The 20795-nt window shown below is 44.4% G+C and overlaps 1 protein-coding gene across 7 annotated transcripts in view; it reads right to left on the bottom strand.

Annotated features, from left to right (window-relative positions):
* Window positions 1-20795, bottom strand: part of LOC122713385 (protein sprint) — a 144257-nt gene that overhangs the window by 48927 nt on the left and 74535 nt on the right. Inside the window, exon 1 of one of the 7 annotated variants that reach the window (XM_043933769.1) lies at window positions 11163-14492. The exons of the other annotated variants lie outside the window; for them this stretch is intronic. Coding sequence (XP_043789704.1) covers window positions 11163-11221 — 59 coding nt within the window. The 5' untranslated portion in view covers window positions 11222-14492. Of the gene's footprint in view, window positions 1-11162; window positions 14493-20795 lie in introns of those variants that run through there. 7 annotated transcript variants of the gene reach the window in all.

Here is a 20795-nt window from a genome sequence, read left to right as displayed (position 1 = left end):
CCCAAGAAACCACGGTGGTTGCGGTGTATCGGCTTATGTAACAGGTTTTACGTGGCCCTGGCGTTCGGACGACCGCTGTAGTAAAGCGCGAGCTTCGGTGCCGTGGATCGTTCCTTTTTCAATCGCACCTGAACGTACGGTTACCGCGCAGTTGCGGTTTCGCCACCAAGGATCTGGAAATGATGGATAATGGCCAGGAAAAGGACAACCATTGTTTACTGGCTTCTGTTCTGTCTCCTTGCGGAGTACTATGTGACTCCGTTACAATCTACTTTCTCTTTTTATTTAGCAATTTGATAACGAATAGCAAAATAGCAAGATATTTACACGAGTGGATATTTTCATATTATATCGATAATTTAACGAGCTATTTATCGATTAATGGTAAATACGAAGTTGATTTTGATTAAATTTCGAATGAACGACTTCTGGCAGAAACGCTGCTTATCGATTGCAATTCTCCCCGGAAACGTTGGAAACCCGAGTCGGCGAGTTATTTATCCGGCAGCGGTGTCGACGCGAGATTATCTCGCCATATTTTCTCTTTAACGAACGCGTATATAGTTTTCCACGATTTATAAAACGAACACGACCCACGGAAGTAAGCTGTTTCTCCACGGGAATCGCGATTGGTTCGAGGCAATCGTTGACTCGCGTAATCGGACGCTCCGCCATATAATACTCGTGAAACTAACATGGACCACTCGAACCTGCGCTCTCCTCGTTTCCTCGTGGCTCGATCGTGGAAAGCGCGATTGAAAGAGAGGCACGAGTGAAAGTGGATACGATTCGAGGAAGCATCGACAAGCAGTGAAATAGAGGAGACATTGAATTGAAAATATTTCTCTCCCATTTCTTCGATCATGATTCCTTTTCCAATTCTTATTGATTGATATTTGAAATTTGAAATCGAAGTTTCCGGTTTTAAAGGTTCGTTGCTTAAAAAGGTTCTTTGAAATCTTTCGGCTGAATGATGAATAGAAATTAATATTGAAAGTACAAGCGTCAAACTGTTCTTCAAACATCCGATAATCGATATCGTATTTCATGATTCACCTTTCATTGCAAGAACAAATATCGTACAGTTTCTAAATCAATATTCGAATCCTCGTTAACGTCCTACTCGATATCTAATCTATCGAAATAGAGCATTAATCATTCTTTCGCATAATGACAGAAGCGAAATCACCACCGTGATTAACTCCCACGTCCCAAATTCCCAAATTACAACGAACAGATCGAAATAATTTAAACAATTAAAATTAACCAAGTATAACTGATTAACTGTTAAAGTAACTCGCTTGGAAAAATTTTAAACTTTATATCCCGTAATATATATATATATTCCTACAATCCTTATACAAAACGAATTACTAAATAATTCTCCATCCAACAATCCAAAGCTGTATATCTATTTCTCAGCAATCTCTAAAGAAGTTGAAAATCCTGCGTAAATCTAAAGAGGGATAGAAAATAAATACACGGTCGAAACATTGATTCCACGTGGATTTTTCAAGGATAGACTTACACAGATCACCGGGAAGCGATCCTCTGGAAAAGGGAGGGCGATGGATTAAGCGAGTGGCTGTAAAAAAGGCCAAGCAACGTTTGGAGAAAGCGGGGAATTGGTGATGGAAGAGATTTGTGGCTGGGTGGTTTACCACTATCGAGAGGAGGAGGAGGAAGAAGAAGATTCACCATGTATCGTCTCTTCGCAAGGAAAAAGCGATCGCGACTTCAAAATGTACGAGAAGAAGAAGAAGAAGAAGAAGAAGAAGAAGAAAAATAGAGAGACTCGATCGGAGAGAAGAAGAACGAGGTGGCGAGAAGAAGAAAACTTTGATCGTTTTCACGGAGAAAAAGTTTATTGTTCACGTGTCGTGAACCGGTCGTAATGATCTCAAGCTATTAACACTTACGTACGTGTATTCGTTTTTAGCGTTCGAGTTCCACGCGTGTTTCGAATCGATCTCGGTTTAACGACTCTTAACCGTGGAAAAATGGAGAAAAGCGAATTTTGGATACGTCACGAGTGATTAATCTCGAAAATTTTGATGGAAAATAATTTTGATGGAGAGAAAATACGCGTCTCCCTTCACTTGGAAAATCATGAAATAAGTTGTAAGCTCCAGGTGCACGAACCACACTGGATAATCTCGCTGGAAAACTTTCTTCCAAGGCCGCTTCGTATATTTCGTGGATTATAAAAGATACGACTAACTCCTGAGTCGTATCTCTTCCCTTTTGAAGATCTCCAAGAACCAAGTTCTTGGAGAAAGTTTTTTCGACAAAAAAAAGTCTCGCATCTAAACATTTCCACCCGGCCTTAAATTTTAAATTACAAACGTATAAGTTGCACTCTAATCTAATCAATTCTCTCCCCGTGAAACTTCCCTCCTACAATAAAACCCTACTTTTGATTACCTACGAATCCCTTACGAAACTTCTTCCCATCCTCCCCTGTTTCCTTAAAAAAAAAAAAAAAAAAAAAAAAACTGGACAAGAGTGAGCTTAGTCGTAAAAAGGAAAAAAAAGGACCCTTCTTCTCGCGGTAGACTTTCTCTCTTCTCTCCTTTTTTCCGCTCGAAGACGCGCTCGATTGTGCCCTCGAGGACGCGATCCAAAGGGCGGCCGTTGAGTAATCACGCTGCACTCTTCCCCTTCGCGCGTGCCAGACGCCGACGAATTCGAATATGCAAAATACTCGGCCCCAGGTTTCTAAACAATTTGGAAAACGCGAGGCGAGGCGAGGCGAGGCGCGACGCAACAATTGAAACGAGACGACGTTTCGAGTACAATGAATTATACCACCGTTGAGGAGAGAAGAGGGGTGAGAGTTTGAATGGAGCACACACAGGGTGGAAGGCGCGAATTGGGATTAATACTTGGGGGTTGAACGAACGAGCGACGCTCGGAGGATCGCTCCGGGTTAACGTTAATTGTCCTGCACAAAGCGCCGCTGTTTTGCTTTCGTTCCTGTTTTCTCACTCGATACTCGAGTTGCTACTCTCGACCAATGGCACAACCTCCTTTTCGTCTCTTCCCCTCTCCTTTTTTCGAGCAGCACTTTTATCTTCTCCCTTTCGGCGGGGGCAGTTGATTTTTGTGCCTCTAAGTCAATTATCGCTTTTTCCCCTCCCCTTTCTTTAAAGAGGCTTCCAGTTTTCTCTTCTTCCATTTCGATGATGGATCGTTTCCTTTCCTTTAGTTAAAGATTTCACGGGAAAATCTTTCGATCGGAAATGTATGCAAAACAGCGGAAAAAATTATACGCAGCAACTCGTTGGATTTTACATCGTTGGGTAAAGTAAAGGGAAATATATGTATATGTATATGTATATATATATATATATATATATGTTTCGAGATAAAACGCGCGAGATGAATATTTTTGCATACGGGATACGAGGAATTTACATTATTCTCGTATAAATATAATAGTTGAACCGAGCAGGAACGAGTTCTCGGTTTATCAAACCGAAAGATTCTGATTTCGCGCAAAAGGGTGGAAGCGAGACGGGAAATAATGAATAGCGTCGCAATTTCCGTGGACGAATAAACGAAAAAACTCGAGAGGGGAGAAAAAAAAAAAAAAAAAAGAAGAAAAAAGAAAAGGAAAAAAAGTAACCACGAAGCAATTTGCACCTTGTAATTCGCGGTAACGGTGCTGGTAATTAGCGCGGCTTCGTATGCAGCACCGGAGGAAACATTCCGTCCGCAATACGAAGCGAATACGTCCGCGATGCAACAATTTCCTCCTCTCTAACCAACTTTTGTTGCTTTCCTTTCAACCGTTTCTTCTCCTCATTTTATATTCTTTAATATTTCTCACCGGGCGAATATATCAATATATCGTCGTTATCGACGCTCGTTTAATCAAAGTCGATCGGAAAAAGCGTCGATTTTCAAACGCGTTTCTCAGGAAATTACTCGAAAAGTTACTCGATCGTGGAAAATTTTCGACGAAGAGGAAGAGGAAGAAGAAGAAGATTAAATCGCTGACAGAATTTGAAGCGAGAGGCGCAATAGGATCTCGAGGAGGATGATGATGGACGATCGTGGCGCGTAATCGGAAGCCAATCCTCCTCCTCCTCCTCGGTCCAGCTTCTCTTCTCTCAAGGTGATAAATGCCAGCTCCATCGTCCCAGCCTGGCGACAATTGGTCGCGGTGACGACTCTTTCCATTTTCCATTGCTCTTCCCTCCTCGTCTCCACTCTTATCCCTCATATCTCGACCTTCGTCTCCGTCAAATTCTCGAGAACTTCTACTCTGCGATGAAACAGAAGGGAAATCCCGTCACGCGCCATCTGCTCTCAGTCTTCCCTTCTTCTCTCCGATCGCTCTTTCGATCTCGCGATTGCCAATCTTCTTGGAGAATCAGCCTGCTCGATTTCTTCCTCCTTTCATGCGATTCGTATTAATATATATTAGGCAAATAAATTTTTTTCCAAATTCCAGATTTTATTATATCATATATCAAGATCCTCCTAGGCATGGTTGCGAGCGAATATAGAAAGACGCGGAAACGGAACACGCCGCTTCTTCTCGCGTTTAGAAACGGGACAGAAGGCGAATCCTCGATGATAGAATCGTTGCCTTGGAAATATAGAAGAGCGTAGAATTGGAAGGGAGAAGGGATAAGTTCTTTCCCCTTCTTTTTCCAAATTCGAGAATTTTATTACATTATGTATCCTCCTAGGCGCGGCTGCGATACAAAAGGACGCGGAAACGGAACACGCCGCTTCTTCTCGCGTTTGGAAACGGGACAGAAGGCGAATCCTCGATAATGGAATCGTTGCCTTGGAAATATAGAAGAGCGTAGAATTGGAAGGGAGAAGGGATAAGTTCTTTCCCCTTCTTTTTTCAAATTCGAGATTTTAATTAAATACGTAAATCAGATAGATACTTGTCTCGTGACTCACGATCTTTCCAATTCTTCTCGCGTCTGAATAGGATTTTCGTCGAGCGTTTCCTTCGATTCGCCTCCTCGTCGAACTTTCTCGATACACTCGAACGATCCTCGTCTTCCGAATTAAAATTTCCGGATTTAAATCTTTGCTACGACTTTTTTCACGATTCCGTGAAATACAGCGTTCTCTCTCAGTGCACAAACCGTTTCCATAGCTTCGATATCTGGTTTCCTAAACTGGAACGCAAAAATGACGCTCAAAATTGTCACACAATTGTCAGAGCGCTCGTCTTTTTAAAGACGAAAGAACGCTCTTTTCGTGATCAAGCGGACCACGAACTAGAAATAATTCGAATTCGATCAAATAAAGTAGAAAAAAATGGGAGGAAGTTATTTGCACGCCTAATATTTAACACTTTGACTGCCGCATTGGGTGACGCTTATTTGACTATTTACAAAGAATCTTCGTAGTAAATTTGGAAAGATATTCCACAGGCATGTAATAAAACTATCGAATTATTATAAAAATAATACAAAAATAGTTTATCAAAAGAATTATTTAGAACGTAAAACTTTAAAATATTCTATGCAAAGCTAAGGCCCTGGACAATTTGGACAAAAAGTTATTGTCCGCTATATGATTCACTACACAATATTCTTCCATTTTCCATTTTCGACATTGGAACGAATTAGGACAGAAATTTTAACACCACTCGTTACTCGGCAAACGTTCGAGCTGTTCGTGTAGAGTGGCGAGGTGACCTCAATTGAGGACCTCAGCAATGTAACGATGGAAACAAATGATGCGACAGATTATTAGCGATTACAGCAGAGTACAGAGTACAGAGCTTGGTACAGGCCGAAGAAGATTTCGTTGGAAACGAAGTCAAGAGGGAGCTATCCTAATCTCGCTAAGTACAATATCCAGTTTAAGGGCACGATCTTCCATTTTCCTTGAGAGACCCTCGTATCGCGATCACCTGTACACAAGGCGGCAAAGATCCTTGGACGGTGGTGGATCCGCCAAGGTAGCTGCGCGGCGCGGAATAATTTAATTAGCGAGCGTAGGAGAAGCGAAGTGGCAGGACTTATCCCGTGGGTTTAATAGCTGCCTCTTCCCCGTTTCCGACTCTTGCCTCCCGCGGGACCCACCTCTCCCCTGTCCGTGTTCAAAACACGCCCTGCAATTCCCGCGCTGCCCGTACGAGAGCCTGGAAAAGCCCGGAGCGTTGGTCGCCGCCAGAACTCGCCTCGTTTTAATGAATTAATTAAGCGTTGTTTTGCTTAACTGCCCGACTCCTCCTCGTTCGCACGATCCGTCTCCACGAATCCGTGACACTCGCAACAATTCTCGAATATTTTCTTTCGGAGAAGAATTTTCCTATTTTCCAACGAAAATGGCGGGGGAATCGAAGGATAAGTTAGAAGGATCTGTTAAATCGCCGTGGCTTTCGTGAAAATTTCCCCTCCCTTCGAAGGAGAGGAGAATCGCGGAGACGTTTTTCGCTTTCTCCTTCGCTTTTTGCCTCCATCTTGTTTCCGAAACTGTAGGAAGGGGGCAGGAAGGGAACTTTTATATCGCCGCAAATTGCTCGAGGCCGGCCGTCCCTCCTCCTCCCTCCCTCCCCATCGGTCGATGGTTACTTTTTAATTAAAAGTTTCGGCTCTAAAGCCGTAGCCAGAGTCGAGGCCAAAGGGACAAATTGGATCGAGGTGGGCCGGCGTTCGCGACACCGAGCCGCGCGAGACAATCGAAAATGGAAAACAAGCCGAGCACGCATCCAACGGCTGCAACGTGAAAGCATTTCTTTGTCACTTGCTCTCGTCTCCACGCGAAACTACGCGAACTTGGCGAGGGGTGAATGCATTTTTTCTTCTTTTTTCTCGCTTTCGTATCGACTTTCCGTTTCGAGCGAACGAAAGGTAAGGGCGAGAACAGGTCGATTATAATAAAATTATCGTGGTATAACATACAATGGGAATGAAGCAATCGCCAACACACCTCGGTGTGTTATATTTGCAACTACTATCCATTACGCTCGTTCATCGCATTCCAACCTCCTTATTGTTCCCCAACGACTTTCGACTTTTATTCTACTACGTACTCGTAAAATCCAATCTATTTTTCCATCCATGGATTTTTTATCCACCTCGAAGAATCGTTTCTTTCGTTTGTTTCCTTCCAACGGAGGGCGAATAATTTTTAGTTAGAGATAATCAATGGGCGGATCGAAGGGGGTACTCGAGTTGGGTGCCCCGTCTCGAAAGAGCGAAGAATGAAAAAAGAAAAAATATTGGAGCATGGTTTTCTGCGACTGGCCGTCGAGAAGGGGCCCGGTCTTCCTTTTACGACGTGACTTGGCTCGACGACACGCGGCCCATTAGCATATTCTTCATTCTGCGCCCGACAGAAGCTCTCTTTCTCTCTCTCTCTCTTTCTCCCCCTCGAGTTTCTTGTCATCGGATTTCGAGAACAGAAACGTCCGGGTTCTTTGTGCGCTTCGCTCCCTGTACTTCGTCGACCGATCGGTGGCCATTTTTGGAAAAGGATCGGGGTACAAAGAGGTGGAAGAAAGAACGCGTGGGACAGTGGTGGGCAAAATTTAGTAGTTGAAGTTACTTCGATAATATTATCGTGCCACATAATCGCGAATAATTGTCAAACGGTCGAGATTATACGAAAAACGGATTTGCTATAATGGCTGCGAATAAATTATTATTGAATAAGTAACTTTATTCGAAATTTTTAACTAGTTACTTTTTCAACGGATTAATTCCCAACTCTGAATAAAGATCGTCCATTTTGGATTAATACACGTGACGAATACCATGGTAGAAATAAAAATAGGCGTTTCCCTCCAAATTAACCAATCAGAACCGCGTTCCTTTCGCGAGACTTCTTTTCACTCAGTGATGGATAAAATTTAATGATCGAACTCACGAATAAAATTACTTCGATAATTTATCGTTCGACATAATAATAATCGCGAATAAATTGTCAAAACGGTTATACGAAAAACGGATCTGCTATAATGGCTACGAATAAATTATTACCGAATAAGTAACTTTACTCGAAATTTGTAACTAGTTTTTCAACGGGTTAATGCCCAACTCAGACGCGGGAGGATTTTCTCCACAAATTTCCTTCAAAACTCCATTCATTCCATAATATATAATCCAACCTCGAAGCTCGAAAGTTCAAAGTCCGTGGCTCCGGGAATCGATACGCGCGGAGAGGAGGGGAGCGACAATGATCGTTGCAACCACCCACGCGAGATTGGAAAGAACGCGATGCGCGAGGCAACTATCCCGAAGCAACAGGCCGATAATTGCGTACACGAAACCGCGAAGAACAGAGCGGCGAGAGAAGAAGAAGGGTCGTTTGTCAGCGGGAAATAGAACGGTCGATTCGATCGGACTGTTCTAACGAGGCCTCCTCTCGTTATTGTGCCGTCCGCGTCGATCTTTCTCGCCCCGGCCCGTTTTCGATCGCCTAATTAAACCGGACTTCAGCCTTCGCCTTCCACTCGAGACCAATAAAGGCCGAACCAAAACGTGCGTTTTTTCTCTTTCCCTCTCCTCGCCCCTCTCTGTTCGCGAGCCACGCGATCGATGGCGAACGGCCGCCGGATGTCCGACATCCGGGGACAATTTATATCGACGATAAATTCCTGCCCTCTTTCATTAGTGGCCTCGCACGCCAGATTTACGCCTATCTCCCGCGCCATCGTATTTCTCTTTTCAATCGTATCGATAGTGAGCACCTTGCTCACTACCCGTGGGAAGGATAGAAGCGACGAAGCTACGAGGAATTCAAGTTTCGATTCGAATTACTTTTTAGCCCGTAAACCGTTTTCGTTCGCGTTCATGCGACGGCGCATCGAAGAAATTCGTCCTTCGTGTAGTTCATTGGTGGAAAGAAGCGTGGCGGGACGGCACAGGGGCAAGAGGGGTCCTTATCTCTACTTCGGACGGTTTGTTGACGATCCTAATACCACAAGCTACGTAGCAGTTGGTCATTAAATCGTTAAAAAAGTAAGCAAGTTTAAAATTGGGAACAAAGTTATTTTGAAATGCTTGAATAACGTTTATTCGTAGCTATTATGGTAGCTATCTGCTTTTCGTATAACAACGGTTGTTTACAATTATTTCCAATTATTGTGTTTAAACGATAAATTATTGAAGTAACTTATCGTTTTACTATTAAATTTTATCCATTATTGCTATGTAATAGTAGAAGAATTATAATTTGAATTTTGAAAATCGTAAAAATTATTTTCATTTATGAAGTTACGTTAAGGATAATCGTCTAAAACTGGAAGCTGAAATATTTTCGAAACTAGTATTTATAATACGTCTAGCTTATTTATATACGTACAATCATTATTTTAACTACTACAAAATTACAAAATTACAAATCATAATTAATTTATACGTATTGATGAGAAATAAAAAACATTTTATATCGATACATTAGAATTCTCTGGATTCTATGCCTACGCCAATGCATCGAAGTTTAAATTGTCGTTTTAGATCAGCGCACGTGACAAATATGACATAGAAACAAAAATGCGTGTAAAAATACTAATTTCCTTCCAAATTAAGCAATCAGATTCGCATTTCTTCCGTGAAACTTCTTTTCACCAGCAAAATTTAATAGTTGAATAAAGTTATTTGAATAAGTTATTTCGTTAATTTATCGTTCAAAATGTAATAATAATTACAAATAATGGCCGAGATTATACGAAAAGCCGACTGACTATAATATATATATATATCCTGTTTGCTAGTTGAATTTGTTCCGTTTTCGTTCGCTTGTCTCGTTGCTGCATTCCTGATCTTGACTTTTTTTAAAAAACCAATAAAGAGACACATTGACAGTTATGTTCCTAGTTGAAGTTGCGAATAGTTAGTTCGATAAATTATTTCAATAATTTATAATTCAAAACATAATAATAATTGCAAATACTGGCCGAGGTTGTACGAAAAATCGATCGATTATAATAACTACGAATAAATATTATTCCAAGCATTTTTAATAAATAACTACTCAAAGTATCTTTATTCGAAATTTTTAACTAGTTATTTTTTCAATACCCAACAACTCTGTTAGCAGAGAACCACGTTACATTCTCGCGATATAGTTGTGCTATCTTTTTCAAGCGGAAACTTGAACACTACGTGGGAAAATACAACGAATTTTCTTCTCTTGCGATCGATAAAAACGACGGGAAAAAGGATGTCGGGAAGGGGGGAGGGGAAGGGAGAAGATTCGCGACGTAGTTTCAACGACGCGACGTCGCTTCGAGATCCCTCGCGCGAGGTTCGATTTATCATCTGTGAATTAAATTTCGATCCACTTCCATAACCGTGAACTTGCGAATCGCATCGCGACATCCCATTCAATTTAAATTCTCGTTCGATCGAATTTTTTTTCGCCGCTCCTATGTAAACGGCAATCCTGCTCAACACTTCGACAATTCACGGTCTGCCATTGTGCTCGTGCGCTATGATTCATCATATGTTTGGGTGAAAGTGATAAAAATAACAACGGAGGAATAGAGATGGATTGATCGGAACGAAAATTACATGTATACGAGACGTGTAGAGTATTCGAAAAACTATTTTTTAAGAAATATCGATTTACTTTATAACTTTGCTTGATTTATCTCTTTGTAAAGAATATCGAAACGAGACATTCCATGTAAATGTGAATTAAAAAGATACGTGAAATGTCTAGTTCGCTTTTTTTTTTTTTTTAAGATTTTTGAGACATCTATTTTATCGAAATGGATCTTCCAGCGATTTATTTCTAAAATATTAGATTGTTATTCTTATAATGGATTTTCTCGAGGAAGAAACGACCAACGAGCTTCTCTCGTTCCTCACCCCGTTTAATTATTTCCCAAGATAAATCGCGATAGATATACCAGAGTTCCAATTACCACTCGGAAATTCGTATTGACTACGTAACCGTAATTATTAATTGCCTTTTTTTTGGGTATCTAGTTACATGGATGAATAAAATTTCGCGAATCATTGTCACGCTAATTATCAATGACATAACGAGATTTTATATTGGTATAAAATATTTTTATACAAGAAGTTTTCTATTAAAATAGAAGATATCGAGATATTCGTCCAATACTCCCAAACAATCAAATTCGCGTGAAATTTCGCGAATCGACGCTTGCAACAATTTTGTCGATTAACGTACTCGAACTCGTTGATCCGAAACCATATATCACTCACCTGAGAATGTGCTGATTGGTGGACTGGAGCAAAATGGTGGTGTACTTGGTGATCAGCATTTTTTTCACCCTTTGAGAGATCTCGAAGAGAGGAGAGGGTCGAGCGTTGCGAGTAGAATCGTACTGTTTCGATACGTGGTGTAGACGTTCCACCAGCGTGGACGATGACGAGGAAGAGAAAGAGGGGTTGAAACGCACTCGTTTCGCATAAATCGCGGCCTAGGAAAATCGAGCAAAGCGGACGAGGTGGGGCGTGCGAATGCCAGGGAAATTCTTCCGGCTATATTTAACGGTTCCAGCAGGCGCAAAGCGATCCGGTCGCATCCTTCCTTCTCCTCCCCTCCTTTCCGAGCTTCCAGCGAAAAGCTTTGACGTCACTCGATCTTGGCTGTGGTCAGGCCGCCGATTTCGCGCCACCTCCACACGATCGTCCTTGCTTGCTTCTTTTCGACGGTTCGCGTCCTTTTGCGACGAGGCGTGGCTTCGAGGCTGACCCGAGTCCTCCAACTTGGCGTCGATTCCGATCGTATTTTGTCGATTAATCGGATTTTCCTCTCTTCGACTCTCGCCCGTTCCTTCCCACTATTGTTATTATTATAGAAGGCAATTTTTCGTGGAAAAATTGTCCGATGCGATCACACGATAAATTTAAGTGCGATTAATGCAGACACGGCCGATGATTCACGTTATACACCTTCGTTCCATTCGATGATGTTTCTTTTTTTTTTTTATTTTTTTTTTCCAACGTTACGAATATGGTTACGATCAGACAAGATTTTATTTCTGGAAATTTTATTCTATCGTAAGTTTGCTTCTTCGATCAACAATCTTGCGTCAGGAAGTTGAGCGGATTCGATGAATTATTCCTTTCGTTCACCGATCCATTTATCCTTTTTTCTTGGTAAAAAAGCGCGACTATTTACATCGATCCCTCGCCATCGAAGATCTCCGACTCACTTAACGTCCAATCTCTTTACCCTTGATACGGTCGCGAAAAATTAATTCGCCGCTCTCGAGCGGAGAAATCTGGTTCCAGAGGAGGAAACGTAGCACGCACACACGCGCACACGCGCACGCAGCTGCCGCGAGAAAGAAGGGTCGAGCGAAACGCAGGCTGCACTCTCGTTGCTCTTGGAGGAGCTGGCGAACGAGCCCCAAGGTTTTGCACAGCGTTTACCCGGCTGACAGATAGCGGCAGGTGCAACGATCGCGAGGCTTCGTTCCAGGGAATCGTGGCGCCGCGTGGCGTTTCGATTCTATTCTTGCTAGAGTGCCTCGCTAGAATGTCGTGTTCGCGTCCTCCTCGTCGACGCGTTGGTCAGCGATCCTCCTTTTCCAATTCTACCAGACTCGCCTCCCCCTTTTTACTCTCTCTTTCTCTCTCTTTCTCTCGCTTCTTTCGAATCGAGCCTTCGCACCGCGAGGATCTCGAGGAATCGGTGAACGTCCCCGCCCGACCTTGTCAGTCTGGAGGGGATTCGATTATTCTTTATCGAGACGTTCGTTCAACGATCGAGAGCCACGTCTCGTTCGATTTCGTGGAAATCGGAGTCGGTCGAATCGAATCGTGGATATTTTTAATCGCCGTTCGAGAGAGATCGCGATCAACTTTGCGAGAAGACATGACTTCGGGAATAAAGGAGGCTGATCACCCGATTTCCTTTAATCTTCGAATTAAAGATCGAGGCGAATTTCTAAAAAATTATTATTCTATAAATTATTATTATTGCGTTGTTCTTCATCCGATCGTCGAAACGAAGATGCTTTGAACGACGCGCGATGCTTGGGAACGTTACGATCACCGTACAAATGATTCCGTTTGTCGTTTGGGATTTAGAAGAGCGATCGAGAATCGTAAGTATGCTTATCTCGCCGAGTCTCAATTACACGTATAAACGAGTCCAATTTAGCAGAAGCGATAGACACTCGACGAATGTCTTCTTTGTTCTTCGTAAAAATCGAGTTCGAGAGCTGTGGAGAATCCTGGAGAATCGAAACGCGTAACGAGGCCGAGAGTCGAAGAGGATCGTTCACTGTACAAGGTCACTGTCGTAAGATTCTCTTATTCGAAAAATTTCACCTTCGAATCGATCACCCGCGCACGGTTCACCGAGTGCGCGAATCGTGGGAAAAAAAGTAGAGCAATACGTTCGAGATACGGAAGAATTGGAAAAAGATGCGGGAAGGAGAGGCACTCGCGCGTCACCGACACTGGCAGGTGGCAGCAAACCGCTCTAAGTGGCATCGACAGGAGCGTAGTCGATGCCAGTCCTCGTCTGCCAGCTCGCTCGGAAGTGATCCGCTCAATAAGCGTCGCTCTGTGCCTCGTTTAATCGGTGTCAACGAAGGACAGGCCAACGATAAACAGTCTCGCTGTCGGCCGTTACATCGATGACGTCGCTTCTAGAAACTCCTCCTCGAGTTTCTACGAGTATCCTCCCCGCTCGCCCCGTGCTTATCCACCGATTCGTACCACGGAATCCAACCTATATCTCGACCTTTTCCATCTCAATCTCGAGTTGATGTGTTTTTGATTCAGAGTTGAATCGTTGGAGGCGATCTTCGTTGTCGATCGTTCGGAATGGCGACGATGGAGGACCGGTTGCAAAGCGGATCGAGCGGGTCGAGGGCCCCGTTCATGTTTCGCGAGACGCTCACTGTTCACTTCGCTTCGCGTCCCTTCGCCTTCCATCGATTTCATGCTCGATCGATCGCGGCTCTGTCATCATCCGCGTCGACTTTTCCAAACTTTTCGTTCGATTCGAATTCGTTCAGAGACCGTTCATTCGACATGGTTGTGGGGAAACGAACCTTCATCGGTAGACACTGTCCACCAGCCCAACATGTTTATAATTAGACGTTGTACGCGCACGCACATATACACACATATACACGTACGCACGAAAATTTCCTATTCTCGTCAAATCACGGGCCACGCGTCATCACGAGAGGCAAAATGCCCGTTCGAGACACTTTCTCCTCTCCTCTCTCGATCCTCGGCCAGCTCGAAACGGCCAGAAAATTCTCCTTTCACATTTTCGCACCTTTTACCTCCGCCATGGATCCGAGGTGGTGGTAGTAGCGGTATCAGGCATCGTCGATCCGCGTTATCCAAGGATCCACCGAACAAAGAATCTCTCTTTCTCTCTCTCTCTCTCTTTCTCTTCCCTTGGAAACAGTTGATCGAGACGAAGGAAGGAAGGAAGGAAGGAAGGAACGCGAAACGGATCACGAGATGGATAAAGTTTGGAAAAAGACGTGGGATCGACTCGCGTTCTCCAGGATCTCGGTTTCTCGCGAATTATTTATAGACTCGGCGGACAAAGAGGTTCTCCGAGCGTGCAGCCCGGCTGCCGGTCGCGAATGAACTGGCTATGCACGTTTGTTAAACACTATAGTCGCGGCTGAATCGCGCGGACTCTAGGTTGCACAGGCGCCTATAGGTAGTAGTAGTCCCGACCGGATCGTCCTGTGCTCTCGCCGACTTTTCGAGTACACCGCCCGACTCTCCGCGTCGCGTCCGGGGCCACGTGTGCAAGGGGACTCTGCACTCGCGTCGAGAGTGCGCACACCGGCACGTAGGCACGCGGGACGCCTACGAAAGGGTGGGGGGAGGTGGAGAGAAGGAGGAGGATCATCATTTCGACCACGGTTCCTTCTTTCTTCGTCCATCACGTTCGAACGTAAAAGCCGTGGAAATTCTATTATTCTCCATCTTTCATGGGCGAATTTCGACCTCTCTTCAAAGATTCTTTTCAAAATCGCGATTCGTTCTTAGATTAATTAAGCCGCGATGTTCATCCAGAAAGTGGAAAGGAAGAGAAGAAAGATCATTATTTCGATCACGGTTTTTTTTTCTTCGTTCAAACGTAAAAAGCGTAAAAATTTTATTATTCTTCATTTTTTGCGTTTCATGCGCGAGTTTCGATCTTCGAATATTCTTTTCAGAATCGCGAGATAGGTTAATTAAACCGCGATCGACGTTTATTGAGGCAAAGAACGTTTCTCGAAGCAAAAAAAAAAGCTAATTTGAGCCGGTTAATCCAACGATTATTCAAATTACACGAGTTTCACGAAGGAGAAAACTCGATCGATACCTATATAACAAATTGCGCCAATCTCTTAACCATGTGCCTCGTTCTGATTTTTCACGTATAAACGAAAGAAACAAAAAGAAAAAGAATCGCGAACTCGATTAAACTCAATCTCTCTCTCTCTCTCTTTCTCTCTCTCTCTCTCTCTCTCTCTCTCTCTCTCTCTCTTTCTCCCCCCTTTCTCCACTGGATTCGAGCAAACCTAATCGCACGCGTTTACGGTATCCGTTAATTAAGAACAATTCGCGAGTTAGAACGTTCGAGAGGAACGAGTTGGCTCGATCTTGTTGAAATTCCAGTCGCGCGAGACGAGGTATATACGTAATGCGCGTAATTTATCGCGAGCCTCTTACCCGAGTCGATTTCAATTTCTTGTTATTAAGACGCGGTTGCGCGCAAAGCGGTGAGATCATCGAAGCTGGTAACCTTTTTTTTAATTTCGATTATTCCGGACTAATAATCACGATATGTATATATATATTTATTAAAAAGGTCGCGTCGCGTATCATTCGCGAGTTTTATTCGAGGAAAAGGGAAAATCTGGAAAGATGCAGCGTTTCGGATCGTTGTGAACCATCGAACCGGAAGTTATCCTCTCACACGTGCGTGTCGCCAACGGTAACAAACGGCTGATTCGCAATGGATGGACGGATTGCGCGAGAGGAGGAACGAGTAGATTCAGCTGTACGTAGTTCCATCGTTTCGTCCTTCCATTGTCACTCGTCTATTAAATAACGCGTGTGGATCCAAAGCAAAGCTCTCGCCCGCGAGATCGACGTGGCTTTATTAAACACGCCTCTTTTTCTCTCGAATTTTCTACATTTTCTCGATCGAGGCGTTTTCGATGAATTGAGAAGAAAAAAACGAATTTTATTTTCCTTTTTAATTTAAGTTCAGTATAAAGTGAAAATTAAGGAAGCAAGAGAATTTTCATAGATTATTATTCGTACAGGGACGATACATCATTTTCCCGGGGAACGAACGCAAAGTAGTCGATGCAAGGTTTAAAATGGTCGATGTAAATTATGATAATAGGGTACTTAGGATGCGTATATCGACGTCTGGTTTGTTCGAGTGTCGGTTCACAAGTGTTCTCCTCTCCCTTGCACGCATCGCGCAGAGGTGTCGCTACACACGAATGAGAATAGATAACTCGTAAAAGAGACTTTAAACACCGTTGTCTGCCACGAATATTTTATCCCTCTTACGTCTTTACTTTCTTCGGATATATATATATGTGTATATATATATATATATATATATATATATATATATATCTTACGCGTTTTTCTAAGCCTCTATCTTTTCATTCCTTCTTTCGATTTATACAATTTTTACAATCGAACCTCGCACCACGAGTTTCAGTCAACAGCGTCTCCATTCGTCTCGTAACAAAGCGGCTCGTTCACTGGCCGATCTCTTGCAACAGAGATCATTTTTTCTACGTCGCGATATCTCTATTAACCTACTTTTCATCTATAAATCGTAATCGCCCGATCGTGGTATTGGTGTCGTCTCGCGATGTTCGCGCATTTCCAAACTTCACCACAGGGGGGAGAGAGGGGGAGTATGGAACGAATTATACGCAACAATCAGAAATTCCCACAAGTTCCGCTCCTGCTCGTTCTCTCGTGTTAAAAAACAACGACATTGTATGCTAACGACGCGTTCCGTTCCATCCTTATATTTTCTCGCGTTTAATTCACCTTCGCTCTTACGCAATTAACGCTTCGTTTATCCTCTCGATTCGTTATCGCGCGCGCCAACCATCCAACCAATTCTCCTCTCGATTCGATAAAACGCGCAACTTCCAAACTCAAGAAAGTGAAAAATTTAAAATGAAAAATAATAATAATAATAATAATAATAATAATCGTTCATCCTTCGAATGTAAAACATCCTTCGATTGGAAAAAATTGAATCGAACCTCTGAAAAATTTGAAAATTTTCTCACCTCGAGAAGGGAGGGCGTCCCCTTGAAAATTTTCAAACGAAACACAATTCCCCAACTATATATAGATAGACGGGTATCGAACCGTCCGTTGGAAGGTAAGCGAGAAACGGAAAGTCTTTCCATTCGATTGTTTCCCTCTCGACAACCTCTCGCGTATAGCCGTATATAGGAGGAACAGGATCCGGGAGAAAAATGAACAGAGGACGAGGACGAGAAGGAAGAGGAGGAGGGGAGGACGAAGCGGGCGAGATGGAAGACGCGAGACCTTCGCGAGAAACCGGCAGCCGTTCCCCGAGTTTTGCCGTCGGCCAGTTGAAGGTCGAGCGTAAAACTGCTCGGCCAGTTGGCCGGTTTCCACAAATAGCCGTCCTACTGTGCCTTCTTTGTTCGCTAATCGTCCCGAGAAACCGATTAGACTCTGTTGTGTACATTACCCTTCTTCTTCCTCCTTCCCTCTTTTTTTCTCTCTCTCCCTCGTTTTTATCCTTTATCCTCTTCTCTCCGCAAAATTCATCCTCTTCTACCTATCGATACGCGCGATTTCTCTAAAACTCGAGGAAGAAAATAACGAAAGTACTTTCGAAAAGAGATCGTCCCTCTCTCAACTATCCTTCCACCATCATCCGGACGCCATTAATCGGAGAAAAACAAATTCGAACGAGTTTCTCTCAGTGCATTCGCCAGACAGTAGTTCGTTCAACCCCTTCGAAATCCCCAACGCGTCGCGTTTCTTCCGATCTCCCATCTCTCTCTCTCTCTCTCTCTCTCCGATTTCCATATCCCGCTATTTGCGCCGTTTCCTCCACCCACCCCTCATTTTTTCATAGCCTAGAATTCCGCGACAAGTGGTTTAATGCCTATCTTTTTTTTTTCGAGGGCCGAAAAGCCCTCCTCTCCCCGCTGTTTCTCATCGTCGCGAGGCGAGGGGAGGGGAAAGGGATGGAGAAGGGATTCTCTGGTCGGCGACGGCGGCGGCGCGCAATAAGTACTTACACGGTCCCGTCCAATTTATGGAGGGTGAATCGAGCGTTGTAATATCGGGGGTCGTGCGAATCACGGCCCCTTTTCGATCCCCCTCCAACGAGATTAATCGCGCGCGACCTCTCGCTATCCACGCTCGATCGAGAGCCGAGAGGCAGCCGAGTACAATTATTTCGCTCTTTTGCGAATTAGCAAGGAATTTATACGTACGAAGGGAAAAAGACTCGGAACTCGCGATGAACTCGTCCCATTCATTCTCACTCGTTCACCGAGCGAACGAGCGGTTATGGCTTTTCCTCGAAAGCGTTTTTCGCGCGTGCAAAGAGCTGCAAGAGCCTCGTTGTTCGCCGGGAAATCGAGAGAGCGGAGCTTCGGCCTCGTTAGACCTTAACGAGCCTCGATCGATGCGAGTAATAACCTCTTCGGGACGGATACGGATCGAAAGATTCGAATCGAACCGTGGCTCTCGCAGCCGAGACTGATCCCTCCCCTTATCTCGAAACAAGGAATAATAAAAGAGTTTAAATGCTCGCTTCTTATCTATCCATAATATAGGATATAACGGAGATGTTTCGAGGAAAAAGGGGAGGGAAATCGATGCCAAGATTCGAGTCCCTATCTGATCGCGCGGTTCCTTCCTAAAAAAAAGAAGATCGGAGAGGGCGGACGATTAATTTTACGAGCGATGCAGAGAGACGATTGGCCGATAGATATTTATCTCCTCTTATCGTTCCCGTAATCTTCGATTCCTTTAATCGCCGCAAAAACGAACGACTTCTCCCTTCCTTCGATTTTTCATCGATCCTCGAGACAAAATCTCTCTTCCCCTCCCCCTCGATCCTCCTTTCGCGCGAGAAAAGGAGAGAGAGAGAGAGGCGCGAATACTCGAGCGTGACGAGCATTATTCCCGCCCAGGCATGAATCTTGCACGAGGTTTTTCAGGGGATGGATGAATTTCCGTGAGGAGAGGAATGGGAGATGGAAAAAAAGAAAAAAAAAGATGGCGCTTACACGCGTCGATTTATGGAGATTGTACATCATGCTCGGAGGCTGGATAATCCGTTGCGCCGTACGTACACGTAACACGAGGAGTACAGACACGGCGCAATGGTTCCCAGGAGGATTCCAACGAGAGAGAGAGAGAGAGAGAGCTCGCGGCTTCGCCTTGTAAATAATTCAGTTTGCATTAAGGTGGTCGCGCGTGCGAGAGAGCGATCCTGCGACGACAACGAACGACCACGCTTGGGAGAGGGGGATATTATGCGAGAGTTGGACTCGGTTAACGCGGTTAAATTTTCCCAATAAAGTAACCGGAAACGTATGGAGGTGGTCTCGTCACGTTTCGTCCGACCGCGTCGCAAGAAAAAGAAGAAAAGACTGAGACGCGTCAAAGGGGGAGAGACTTGAAAGATCCAGCGCATGTTCAAACGTTTCCTCCCGTTTGGAGAGGGATTTTTTAATCAGAATCTTGGAATACGGAGCAAGTCTCTGTTCCTGGAAAGGGGTTAGATGTCTTTCCCCTTTACCTTTTGTGCCGTCATCCTCCTCCTCCTCCTCCTCCTGTGTCTGTTTCCCTCGTCTTCTTTCCTTTTTAATTTTTTTCCCCCCCTCGATGCGAAGGGAGCATCTGGCTTTCCGACGACGATGCTCCTTTCACGAGGTGCCCACGTCATTGTGCCGGTGTTATGGGGCGAGAAATGAAAGATAACGATTTCGCGCGTGTCTCTCCTTACGACGATAACCTTTCCTTTTTTCCTTCCTTTTTCCTTTTTTTTCTTTCGACCGCGTTCCCCTCCGTATTTTCACCCCTTAATCCCCTCCGTTCCCACCAAGGCTTTGCGAAGAAGCGGTCGTAAATTCGGGAGGGAGCACATTTTTCTCTATATTAACCTCGCCACCCGGAAACAACGTGGGAGGAAAAGATGGGAGCGAAAGGTGTCGTTGTCGTCGTCCAACGACGTCGCAACGTGACAACGTCCCATACGGATAAATTGATACCGCAACGAGGACTAAACTCTCCTCCCGACGGAAACAACGTTTCTCGTCGATCAACGTTCCCTCGATTATCACGCAATCCATCGATCCATCCATCGATTCTCCCCCCCGTTGTTCGTCAACTGCGATATCGGCGGTCCACGCGACCCACCAACGCTTCAACCCCTCTCCCTCCTCCGCGAGACTATTGTACCCGGTGACAAAGACACGCTCTTCGCGCTGCTCGAGTTACGAACGACGAGAGGCGTGGCGCGTATATGGAATAAAAAGGAGAGAAGAGAAAAGGGATAGAAGAAAAAGGAAAGAAGGAAAGAAGGAAAGAAGGAAGGAAGGAAGGAAGGAAGGAAGGAAGGAAGGAAGAGTCCTCGTGAACGACGGCGACCGACCCCAGCCCACCCGGCATTGTGAGCCGCGACATCGATTTTCCCGGCGGGGCGGCCCGCTTTGTAAATGCTGGTGGAAATTGAGCGGAGAACGGCCTGCGGCCATTCCAGAAACTGCATTAGCGCGAAATAGCGCGGATAGGAGGCGTCGTTTTCGGAATTTTCCTTCCGGGGAGGAAGACGCGCGTGGACAGAAGAAAGGAGAGAGAGAGAGAGAGAGAGAGAGA

Source organism: Apis laboriosa, unplaced genomic scaffold (assembly GCF_014066325.1).
Source record: "Apis laboriosa isolate Shangri-la unplaced genomic scaffold, ASM1406632v1 scaffold23_cov150, whole genome shotgun sequence".
Classification (NCBI taxonomy): Eukaryota; Metazoa; Arthropoda; class Insecta; order Hymenoptera; family Apidae; genus Apis; species Apis laboriosa.
This window is presented reverse-complemented; position numbering and strand designations above follow the sequence as displayed.